The sequence below is a fragment of the Manacus candei genome, unplaced genomic scaffold (assembly GCF_025592945.1).
Source record: "Manacus candei isolate 608988 ecotype Guabito, Panama unplaced genomic scaffold, ASM2559294v1 h1tg000041l, whole genome shotgun sequence".
In the NCBI taxonomy this organism is placed as follows: Eukaryota; Metazoa; Chordata; class Aves; order Passeriformes; family Pipridae; genus Manacus; species Manacus candei.
Window position 1 is genome coordinate 5,567,294 of NW_026138089.1, and position 13,108 is coordinate 5,580,401.

At 39.1% G+C, this 13,108-nt stretch overlaps 1 protein-coding gene across 4 annotated transcripts in view; it reads right to left on the reverse strand.

Annotated features, from left to right (window-relative positions):
* Window positions 1-8,220: 8,220 nt before the first annotated feature.
* The window catches only part of CDKL5 (cyclin dependent kinase like 5), a 124,760-nt gene continuing 119,872 nt past the window's right edge, over window positions 8,221-13,108 (reverse strand). For 3 of the 4 annotated variants that reach the window (XM_051795109.1, XM_051795112.1, XM_051795110.1), the window contains 3 exons: window positions 11,939-12,061; window positions 10,708-10,827; window positions 8,221-9,441 (listed from right to left, as the gene is read on the reverse strand). In XM_051795109.1, the coding sequence (XP_051651069.1) occupies window positions 9,058-9,441; window positions 10,708-10,827; window positions 11,939-12,061 (627 nt within the window). In that variant the 3' untranslated portion in view covers window positions 8,221-9,057. The remainder of the gene's footprint in view (window positions 9,442-10,707; window positions 10,828-11,938; window positions 12,062-13,108) is intronic. The other variant, XM_051795111.1, reaches the window with a different exon arrangement.

A 13,108-nucleotide genomic window follows, 5' to 3' on the forward strand; every position in this document is an offset into this window, starting at 1 on the left:
TGCTCCAAGTCCACGTCTTTCTTGTGCTGGGGGCCCCAGAGCTGGATGCAGCACTCTAGATGGGGTCTCATAAGAGTGAAGTAAAAGGGGAAGAATCACTTCCCTCACCCTGCTGACCACGCTGCTTTCAATGCAGCCCAGGACACAACTGGCCTTCTGGGCTGCCAGCGCTCATTGTCGGCTCACGCTGAAATTTTCATCCACCAGCAGCCCCCAGTCCTTCTCCTCAGAGCTGCTCATGATCTGTTCCTCCCCCAACCTGTATTTGTCTTAGGACTGCCCCGACCCAGGTGCAGGACCTTGCACTTGGCCTTATTAGATTTCATGTTTGCACCAGCCCACCTCTCAAGCCTGTCCAGGTCCCTCTGGATGGCATCCCTTCCCCACAGTGTGTCAACCGCACAACATGGCTTAGTGTCGTTTGGCAAACTTGCTGAGGGTGCACTCAATCCCACTGTCTACGTTGCTGACAAGGATGTTAAACAATCATGCAGGTCTTTACTTGTAGATGTAGGGAGACCAATGCATGGCTTTGCAATTGCACAAAACACAAGGGGTTTGAAATAGGAAGCAGGACCAAGAGCTGCCTTCATATTCATGACCTGAATTTTTAGCATGGCATGCTTAGAGAGAAGTGAGGGAACTGTGCTGAGAAATCAAACTTGCCCAGTTTAAGCTATGTGAGCAGAGACTACCTTAGGCCTCCAATCCAGCCACATCATATATAAGTCAATAGCCCCGTGCAGAAATTATCCCTTCATTTCCACCCAGAGAAAAATGCCAATGCCCACTATGGTCCCCATTCCATGGAGGACTAATGGTGACTACACTGGGGTTCCTCTTCAAGGAGGTGGCTACTCCATTTTCTGGGGCTCTGCAGGGGGTACAGAAAAGGGGTCACTACAACGAGATCCTTGAAAGAGTAAGAGCCAAGTAAGGCTGTAAGAGTAAAGCCAAGTGTGCCCAGAGCTCTGGGCACCTCAGGGAAACAGGCATTTCAAACCCATTTCTGGCTGGGACTGTTAAAGTACTGGACTGCTTGTCCTGGTGGAAATTGAAGACATCAGTTTGGGTCAGTGGTTTCCCTCTTGGGGAGGTGATGGGCACAGCTCAGTGCAGGCACTGGGCAGCAGCCTGGTCTCACCAAGGCTGTGGTTGCTGCACAAGCCATCAGGCAGCTGTTCTGGATCTAACAGACTGCAAGTCCTGGCTTTCAGCAAATCTACTGCTGAAGATCAGAGGGAAAGATGAGAGGCCAAGGTAAAGTGGTCCCTACTCCTCTGTTGCAAATTATCCTGAAGAATGAGAGACTAGTAGAGAAATATTTAAAGTTTTTTAAAGCTGCACACAGGAACAAAAAAAAGTCATGGCCAGGACATATTAAAGAGGAACCAATCTAAACCTTATTGCTGACACCTAAATATTTGCCTAAAAGGGTCTCAGTTTACGTGTGGCCATAATGAAATTCCAACATGATACTTTTCTGCAGCAAAGGCTACTGGCTGGAAACTATCAGGGCCTTTTAATTTCTGGTAGTGCCTGCTGGGGGGGGGTTGGTGGGTTGATACTGTTTAAAAGAGGGAGCAGCAGAGATTCTGGCCCTGAAAGGAAGAAACCACCCTTGATGCCTGCAGTGAGACTACAGGAATGGTGGGCAACAAGGTGCTTCGGAAACATCACACTTGCAGACAGATACAAGCTGGCTTCTCAGAGCAGGGAGTTAGCCAGGACGTGGCAGCGATCCATCAGGCACAGGAGTCCTGGTTCTGGCCTGTTCCACTATCTGAACCAACCTATGTATATGGAGAGGTGCTCTGGAGGAGATAGGTCAGGAATAAGATCAGCTGTTGAACAATGCCAGTGTTCTAGTGCAAAATCTGCATTTTTATTAAAGACATATTTTGGAAGGCCCATTCAAAAATACATTGTGCTCAGTAAAAATTAACCATTTCCATGCTTATAATTAAGGTTACCACAGGATTTTTTTTCTCTTTTAGAATATTTACAGCAACAATAGAAATTGTACAGAAGTTAAGGATGGAATACATGCTCAAAAAAAATTTGGTAAGGTGTACCAACAACATGATACAAAGGGTTGTATACAAACACTTTACAAATGGTTTATTAACTTGCATGAAGTCATCCTTAAATATTCAACACATTTTAAAATCAATTTGTATTCCAGGATTAAAAAGGTTAACACCACAACATATCCCTTCCACAACAGAAAGCACGGTAGATTTAAAAGTTTGTGCGCTTTAGATTTCTAGTAGTTGTTAAAAAAACATCAGGGAATCTTATACATAAATTTAGAAGTTTTGAAAGCTGCCTCCTCAGTCTGCTAATTTTGGAATAGTCTGTACTGGCAGATTGTGGAAAAAAAAAAAGATTTTCCTAAACTTCATTCTTCCTTCTTTCTCTCAAATGACACAAATTTAAAATTCAGCATTTCACAGTGGAGATCTAAGCAGTCCTGGAAGTCTTTATCATATTTAACCAGATTTTAAAATGCCTGCATAGAATTTCCAACCAAATTATGGTTTCAGGGAAGATTTTAGTTTATTGTTCCATATAAACCAAAAATAATGTTACTCCTTTCAATTAGTCATATCCTTCAGTAGTACGAGTCTAAGATCTGCACTAGTAAAAAAAAAAAAAAAAAAAAAAAAGGAAAGTCGAGACAGTTACTTATGCTTATGCTTAAAGTTCTGCCTTGTAACTAAACAGTTAAAAGCTCTGCCGTTGGATTTACATGTCAAGAGTTTACACCAAGAGGTTCACATCCTATAGGAAAGTTGAATAGCGGCTTCCATCTTGTGCTATGAATATGCTTTAACATTGCTAATGGAAAGCTCTACGACATGGAAAGCTACTTGAGGACATGGAAAGCTACTTCACAACGCATTTCTATGCCTGTACAATTAAGATGCCACCTTGCATTTCTCAGAACGGATCCAGAGAAACCGCCCTGTGAAAACAGAGACCTGGTGGAACGAAAAACCTGGCAGGCAGCGTGTTTTGGCGGGGGCATGATGAGGTAAGGTATCTCACCCAGATGAAATGGAAAATTAAAATGAAGAAAATCCTGAGCAAGTCTAAGGATAGCTGTTTAAGTAAAACAGCAAACAGGGTGGAGTAGTAGATAAGGCCTCTAACTCCCTGAAAATCTGCACTAGAGAAACAACAAAGAACAAGGCAACTGCAATATTTGAGAATCACAAAGGGAAGGGCAAGGGAAGACTGCAAAGCAGTGCAAAGGATGGCATTGGGATTCTAGAGGGAGAGCTCAGATGGCTTGGAGGTTTCAGAAGTATTTTAGATGAAGGCCCATCAATATTTTATTACTTGGTTGCTAACAGTACCTAGAGGAAGAATCTTTTCAGATGTCTCTTCAAAAGTTGGAGTCAATAAAAAGCTCAGAACAAACAAAACCCAGCCTTGACCACATTCTGCAAGAGAGAGGAGGTAGATTGACTTGCAGAGAAGACAAGAGATGTGTAGTCACTCTTAGGCTAAGAGTCAAATTCCTTGTTCAGACTCTTGGGCCATGTGTTAAGAGTCATTTTTGCCCAGCTGCATATTTTGAGTTATGATCTAAAAGAGCCTGAGCAGCAATATGATTTGGTGGAATGAAAGCATCCAAACATAGTGGGGCTGGTCCTCTCACACCTCTCATGCATCTTCCACTTAGTGTGTCAAAAGACAATTTTTGCATCAAACAATTGGTTGTGCACAAGGTCATAAATTTGCATCCAAGTAGAACTCAGAGCAAGTACAATTTAGACCTAATACATCAGATTTACCTATGCTGTCTTGCATGGTAGCTGTTAAGACAGTCTGCCCACAGAACAGATGACCTAACACAGTTTTTCTCCTAAAATTGGAAGAGGACCTCCTATAAAATTTGCTTTGCCTAATTTCCATGAAATTTGCTTCATGATTGCAAAATGAGAAATCTGTTTCAGTGCAAGTGATGTGCACAAGCCTTCACTTGCCTGATGAGCCTGAGCATTGATGCTGCTGTTTGATCCGTTTGAAAAAGGTGCCAACATCTAGAACTTCCAAGCTGTGTTAAATTAAAAGGGTTTACTCAAATCACACCCTTTTTAACAAAGGCCAGAAGTTAAATGGCTTTTTTCCTCATTCGCTACAAACCCAGTTAATGAATGATTAATATCATGACACCATTAGAAAGAGCTGTGTAGGGAAAGGCACCTGTTCTTAAATAGTGTCCTGATTTGAAGGTAATTTAAAAATAGTTACATAGGGCACATCACCATTCCAACCATCTTCTGTGGCACTCCTATTTCAAATGGTGGGCCTACTTACATGAACAACAGCCTAGATGCATGGTTTGTGACAGTACCCCATTGACAAATGTATTATGTATGCTAGCTTGAATGGAAAAAATATTCATTGCCACCCCACAATTTGCCGTAGATTATATATGGCTATCCTTTTCCTACTCTTTGTGTGACTGGGATGCAGATGTTCTCCCAGCTCTACTCTGACAGTGTTCAAAACATATGGAATTGATTGCATGCAGGTATTTTTGAAGCATGTCTCACCATCAAATCATTATAAGACAACAAAAAAATGAAACATGAGTGAAAACCCTAATACTTCCAGAGCATGGCTCCTCTCAGAAGTGGCTGGGTTTTGCCTTAGCTACCTAGATCACGACAGTGCTTTCAGAGCTGTATCATCTGTGTTCCCTCTTCTTGCAGGGAGGTCTACAGCACTGAATTGTTGAGAATATTTTTTTTTTCTGTGTGAACACAGGAGTCTACTCAGCTAACAACTACAGCAGCTTCTGAAGAAAAAAAAGGTTGGTATGTAGCTTTTTAGACAAATAAGATTCATCTGATAAGAGACCTAACTGCAATGATAAGGAATGGCTAAAAGCCTACCACAGGCCACTGCTTCTTGAAGAGTCACTCCAGCCTTGTTCCCAGAAACAAGTTGGTGTGGCAGAGAGAAAGGTGACATCCTGAAAGACAATCTGAGGGTGTCTCATACATTTGGAAATTTGAAGCCTGTTTTAATATTGATCTAAAAGAACAAGTATTGGCAAACAGGGGAGTGTTTGGGGAATGTTTTAGGAAGAAGAGACCAAATCTGGGACCACTGAGTTCCTGCCAAGAACTCTCCCAGTGCTCTGTCCTGGTGACCTCTCGGAGGAGTAAAGAAGCTTGGACAGCAATAAATGGAGCAAAAAGCATTAAAGAGCTCTAAGGGACTGTTCTCTGTGGTCAGGTCTGCTGAAAATAGATGTTATTCTAGGTTAATACATTTACATGGCAGTTTAAAAGGACAGCTTAGACACAAATACAATTTCAGTTAAGATGAGCTTAAGGTGCTTCTTTTTCAGTTAAAAAGAGCTCAAGAGTTATAGCAAAAACAGATAGACAAGTTTAGGCAGCTTGAGTTCTGCAAAATGACTATAATTTCTGAAACTTAGTTTCCTTTTTATTCACATCATTAATGATGCCATAAGGCAAAACAGATTGCCAAAGAACAAAATGTAGTTCAACTAAGTTTCTTTATACTAAGTAAATCTATAGAGCATGTAGCACAAGACTCATAGACCAGTGAAAAGGAAAGCTCACACTTAGAAAATAGTTTGCTCTGTAATTCTCTTCCCTTTATTAAGCCAGCAAATCTCAGTCACTATTATAAGACTCCTTTGAAAGCCCCGACAAAATTACATTAGCAATATTCTAAATATTGGGAAGTTAGACCAAGTTAAAAATACACAATTCATCCCAGCACCAGCTGGCCGAGCTGCTGGAATTTCTTTCCAACAGAAGGAAGAAAATACTACATACATTCAACACAATTTAGTATTTAACTGAAATCTACTATGGTTTGTTGAACTGGAGAAGAAAATGTAGTATGAAGTAGAAACGACTTTCTGTAACTACGGACCACCAAATACTTGGACATTCCTTGGGTCACCTTTGAAGATTTGCTAACTACTTTAAACAGCTATATGTACAGTCAGAGATTATCCTGATTAAACTCCATAGGTACTGAGGAAAAAAATCCTTTGGAAACATTTTTCCTTGCTAGAAAGAAGAACAGCCACATACAGCTCAGTATCATCATCCCCAGCATGAAGCTCTTACCAACAATCTAAAAATCTTGCAGAGGCAAAAGGATACATATCCACAAAGCACAGAAGAGTCTACTCTGACCACTTGCTGGGAAACAGAATCATCAAGCTTGGAAGAGACCTTCAGGATCATTTAGTCCAACTGTCAACCCAGCACCACCATAATCACCTCTAATTCACATTCCAATGTGCCACATCCAGACACCTCTGGAACACTTCCAGAGCCAGTGATACCTCCCTGGTCAACTTATTCCAATGCCTAACCACTCTTTCAGTGACTTTCTTTATTTTCTAATATCTAATTTGAACCTCTCCTGGCACAACAGAAAGCATTTCCTCTCATCCTTTCACTTGAGACATGGGAGAAGAGGCTGACCCCCACCTGGCTACAAACTCCTTTTCAGTCATTGTACAGAGTGATGAGGTCCCCCCTGAGCCTCCTCTTCTCCAGACTAAACAACCCCAGTTCCACTGCCCTAAAAGAGACATTAAAACCACACTGCTTAGAGCCCCACTCTCTCTTGGACAGCGCTTTTGTGAGGGATTTCAGTAGCATCAGGCCATTTCAAAGCAGGGCTAACCTAGCTGTGACCAAGCAGTGAATTTAATAGAGATTGTTGAAGTATGCTGCTAAACTCCAACAGTGATGACTAGTAAATATCACAATGTCTTTCCTGGATGCCCACTGAACTTAGAAAAAACCTGAATACCCTTTCATGTCTACTGTATTTTTATATGCTATATATATGATATATCAATACAGTATATATCATATATAGAGGAGATATCATATACCATATATATCTATAGAAAAATCACATGCACATTTCTTGCAGGCAATTGACAAAGAAAGAATTCTTATTTTGTAATTTTTCAAATTTACTAGACTGACTTTTAGCCCTGGACAAACCCTATATGACTTCCTTCCATTCTGTTCTTTCTTACTTATTTTTACAGTAGTGGTGCCGAATTTGCTGTGTTAGAACTTTGGTATGACTCAAGAGTACTGAACAGCATGTCCAGTTTTGCATTGTTATACAAGTAGGAAGTTCAGCTCTTACTGCCTGGCTTCTTCTGTTAACTACATCTATGGCTAAATCATCAAATTTACATTCAGGTTAATCTCTTTTGGAAAAGACAGTGTATTTGCAAGTACAAGTGTCTTACAACAACAGCATCTAGAAAACAAAGTGTGCTGCAGAGTAATGAGGGAGTTGAACTAATGTATTTAAAAAAAGGAAAGATTGTATTGTTCTGACACTACAGGCCTGGCTCTCCTCTTATTGCACAAAGTTTAGACTGGCATAACTCTTGACTCCTACTGGCTAACCTTTGATTTAATTTACCGGTAGCAACAGAGGAATCAGGGTGTGTATTTGCTACACTTGACATTCACCAACGTAAAGGCAGTTTTAACTACGTTGTACAGGAGACTGGAACCCAAGATCTAGTGTTTTGCTGAGACTGGTAACTGAACTGGTTATGGGAGTATTTGGATAATAAGACCTAAAGAGAAATTAAGCTGCATGGCAACCTTCTCCCTCAATATCCGAATATCAGATTTGTAGATTTAAGTACATCCTGAAATATAATAAAAAGTGCAAGAGTAGTTTAAATTTTAATACAGTGTTTATCTTATTAATTAATAGATTGCTAAACAAGATGTAAAATACACATATGCATAAAAGCTTATACCATGATCTGCAGTGCCATGCTATGCGTAAGTGTCGAAGTTTGCATTTCACTTGCAATTCATGCTATGTTTCTTTGGTTTTCACCCCTGCTATTAAGTGGAAGAGCACCTGCTTTCTCTTGTAGTCATGGGGCACTTTATTTCTTTAGAGGAAACAAAAATTTGGTACTGGGGCTCTGTGCTCTGGATGCAGATGCAGAAATCCCATTAATATTACTAGGAAAGCTAAGGACACAGGGGAGAACATACCACATTTAGATTACTGTACAGTTCTGCAGTCTCTTACATTTAGCCAATATTTCCAACAAAATAGCCCATAAAAAAGCTTGGAATTGAATGTTGTCTTTTGTTTGTTACCAATAATGCCTACAATACTGGGCTCTCATAGCCAAGCAAGATTCATACTGTTACAGTCACGTTTATATCCTCATTCAACTTCCTTTTATTAGAAGTATAATACTGCACTTTATATCACAAATGTATAAAAAATATGGCAGATAGTGTCATAACAATACTTTTTTTTAAATGAGTATATTTAAAAAACAGACAGTTATTTTCCATTTATATATATATTTATATATAGAATAAAATACTCCTGATGCAATATATAAATGTTACTGTTAGTTTTTTATAGAAACTACTGTAGCTGTTGCACTGCTTCACAATGTTTCAAACAGCTCAAAATAACTTTACATTATAACATAAAAGATATGATTATAACAGTACGATATTAGGTCATCATAAATAAATATTACAAATCCTATCAAATATGGAAATTTAAAAAACAAATTTAAGACATACAATTTAACTTTAAACCCTTAACAGGGATACACTTTTATCACATAAACCCCACTGTTTTAACTAGGCAGCAAAAAATGTAGTAAGGGCATAGGTCTAGACATGAATGTTTTCACCCTTATAAGTGCCAATACATACCAGAAGTCTCCCAGCTTTCAGACAGAGATGTGCACTAAGCTGGAATGTAAATGAGAGAAAATGGCAATGCATTTTCTCCCTGACCTGCACACTCTGTCTGGCATCCAGCGACATTTCTGATGACTGGTAATTTATAGTTCAACTTGTTTTACTGTATAATCCCTGACTCTCTCCGTGGTGCCAAACAGCATAGCTCCACATGTACATATTGCACACCTTTATAAAGCTGAAAATGCAGTCTTACCATCACCAGAACCACCACCACTCCCCTATGCTGATCTCCACCCAAACTGGCCTATTCTCTGGAGTGCAATTACAAGGCTGTCTCTTTTAAGTCATTCAGGTTTGGCATTCGCGACCGGTTTGTCCGGGTGTACGTGTGCCCGTTCTGTCCGCTCTTGGAAGGCAGCTGGTCGGAGTAGGGAGGCCCATCGCTCACGCTCCTGTTCACGGGGGAGACGTGCCAGGTGGGTTCCAGCTGGCTCGGGATCTGCAGTGTTGGCCTGCTTTTGGGCGGAGCCTCCTGCCGCACGTTGCTGCTGCCGCTGCTGGAGCTCTGGCTCATGGGGTGAATCCGCACTTCAGAAAAAGAAGCTTTGGCTGGCTGACTCGGTAAGGGCTGGAAGCGGGGCTCAGCAGGGACAGGATGGTTTGAAGAGAGGTGTAAGAGCTTTCGAAGAGATTTTAATGGCTGGCTCTGAAAGACACACAGAAAAGCATTTGACCTTCTGCTCTCCGTCATATCAGAATTCCTACAACAAAACTGTCATAACCTAAACTGAACATCTTGAACTTCACAGGACTTTTAATTTGTATTCATTTGGTATATGTCATTACAAGCTATGACTACACACCTGAGAAAATGTCTTCTCATCACGATTCAATCTACTAGCTACCTGACAAAGTGGAACCTTTTCTACATCAGAAAAAAAATTGCTCACATCAATTATTTCATCCTTGTTTCCTTTGAAAATGCAGGCATAGACAATTGCATTAGCTGTCCATCTGTCACTTCTCTAGCTATTAGCTTTAGAATCTTAGCCACATTTTGTGAGGCACAGCTATCAGAAATGCAAAGGTCTTAAAAATTTTGTGAACATCAGTTAGGGGTTAGAGAGAGTCTTGAGTAATCATCTGCACTGAAACAAGGTCAGCCAGAACTCTGCAGTACCATATTTTGCTTGTTGCCAGCTGGGAGATAAGCAGCTCTGGTCTCTCACAGCTTCTTTAACGGGTGAGCAGGTTGAAGGAAAATGGAGATATGGAGTTACTGAACATGAGTAACAGAAGCCTGGGGAAGCCTGAGTACACAAAGTGATATGAAAACAGCCTCACTAAATTCCATGGCTCACAGAGCAACTTGTTTCTTCAAATGCTGCAGCTGCAACAAACTCTCTTTTCCAGTTTTCAATGTGATGGCACTGAAGCTCCCTCCCAAACCCTGTCCCCAAAGTTGGTTTTAGAACTGGAGAAAAAAAGTTACATTACTGCAGTTCTACGCTCCAAAAATGAAGCCTGCTTAAACTGCAGTCTGTGCCAGCCACACCATGGCATGGTCTTGATGCTCTGGTGACCACTGCAAGTATCAAACTGTGCCTTGTGGCAGCATGGCCTCAGGATTCACCCTTCCTTACAGAGCTCTCTTGAGGGCTTTCGTACAGCATTGCATTGCATCCACAGATGTGCACTGAAACACTGCTTGCCTCTAATACAAAACCATAACAATATTTTGAAGGGCTTGAAGACTGACACAGGGACATTTAATCTCTCTTTTCCTTGTCATTCATATCTAGATTTTCAAAAAATTATGCAGGACCACAGGCATATGATTTTTTATGTTCAATCAGAAGAGAATCAGAAGTTTGGGAAATAACGTCAAATGCAATTTTTTTATTCACCAGAGAAAAAGCTTTCAAGATACCTCATTGATACTAAAATACAGGGAATTGATAACACCACTTACATGAGGCTGGATTTCTGTCATCTTCTCAGGATGCCAATCCTTCTGCCTGCTGCTCTGGTGATTAGAAGAATGAATGGCTTTCTGTAATGCCAAGAGATCCTGACCATCAGTGTTAGGCATCTGCAACAAAATATTAAACACTGGTCTCCTAATATATTCTTAAGAATAGCCGTAAATAATTTCCCACAGTTAATTACAGTACACAAGGGAAGCCCATTACTGCAGCAGAATTGCAATGACCTTTCAATAATTTTCCCCATAGTAAGAGCAAGTGACTGTGGATATCATGCAGATTTGCTCTACCCTTAGCCCTTAAAGCATTCGCATGCTGTTAGTGTTATTTGCTGTAAGAGAGAGCAGTTAAACAAGGCCTTAAAAATAAAAAAAATAAAAATATTGTTGAGCCTCATCTTCATTTAAAAAGCATTCCATACTGCAGTTAAGACCATGGATCAGTTCTATAAATTTGTTCCCAAGTGAAGCAGACCAAAGTCTCTCTAAAATGATGTCTTGACTGATTTTGCCATCACAAAACAAACAGTTTTTTCTTTTCCCTTCTTTCTTCTCCTCCACAAATATCCCAAACTAAAGCAAAAATTAGGAAACAGCCCTAGGTGAAATTTTATGGCAGAAGGATAATTTAAAACTTAGATGCAGATTTTTATCTCATTTCAAGAATTCTAAGCAAAAAAAAAAAATCAAAAAGTAACCTATTTTTAATGCAAGCTGCTTGTTATCATGAAGAATCAAGACAAACAAAAATACAAGACACATGAGCTAAAATTTCTTTTTCAGATAATCCATTGTTAATACTTGATTGATTAAATTTATATATAAAGAGCAGTTTTTATAAAAATATGTATTTATTATATAGCTATAAACCAAACCAGGTTAATTTTTTTCCTGATGAAACAGAATGAGACAGTTTATTTTTAAACATTCACAATTTCACAACTATTTCCCAACTATTTTCCTTCTTTAGTCTTACTCCCAGGAGTCATTCTCTCTGGAACTGTGTATATTACATTTTCAGTATATCAAATACTATAAAAAAAATTTTTAGGCACAGCCTATTTCAATAGAATTTTACTTAAATTTATTGAACTGGCCCAAGATACTTAACTGGCATGAAGAGGAAGTGACACCATGAAAATAAACCACATGCTGCTGTAGTCAGTAAAACAAATTTACTGGAGCATTTTACAGCACTACTGTACTTAAAAATTAATACCATGGGTAGAGTGACTACAGGAAGCTTTTTCAAAGAAGAACTATGCTTTAAATTATTCTTTGAATTAAAAAGAGGAAAGAGGGATTTCTTGATGCTTGGATTCTCCCCGTTGGTTGAGTCTGTCTGCAATATAAGATACAAAAACTAAATGCATAGTATTTAAATTCAAGAGAGCTGCCCTTACTATATTAATCCTTTTTCTTTCTTTCTTTCTTTCTTTTTTTTTTTAATTCCAACAATACATGTTATAAAGCCTATAATTTTCTTTGGGAAAATACAACAATGATTGAACAAAAAAGCCTATGGAACAAATTCAAGGATCTCAATGCATAGAAAGCATGTAAAAAAAGATCAGTACACCTCTTCTTATTTCCGTGTTCATTAGGAATGCAAAGTGTGTTTCAAAGCCTTTTGGAAATAACTGGTAGGTCTTTTTGACTTTACTGAGCTTTGGATTAAATCCTGTAACTCTGGCAATCATTTGTACTTATGATAATGACCTAAAGCAGTGTGACATTTCTTATTTTTATATAAAGAAAATATCAAAGATACACTAACAATAATAGCAATTGGTTTCAGAATGAGCAAAAAAATAAAAGTATTCTATTTTTAAATTGCAGAAAGATTTAGGGCTCCAAGATGAATTATTTCAGTTCTATTATAAATATGCCATTAACAACTTCATGTATAAGTGCAAGGACACTGGTTGTTTTATTTTAATTTCTCTAGCACAACCTAAGAGCAGATCAATGGATGCACAAACAGCAAACAGAACTATAAGATATTAAAATTATGAATGAGACCTTCTCAGGTGCAAACAAGAACAGGACACATATGCTGTGTCTTGCATTATTCTGCCTGTCATAAGAAAACTTTATAATGCAATAGAATTACTATATGACTAAACAGAATGATGGGTGCACTACCAAAAGCAAGGGGTTTCAAACAGCTTTCTCAGCTTCTAGATTCCATCCAAATTAATGAAAGAAAGTAAAAAATTAGCATAGCTTAGGTTTAGGAACTTTATGGTCAGATCTTCCTGGTTTGAATTCATTAAATTAAAAAGGAATGAAAGCATTGCTAAGAGAAATGCTCACCTGCAACAATTTTTTCCAAAGAGTAATTTCTTCAGACTGATAGCTTGAAATTTGTGCCAAAATCTGCAAAACT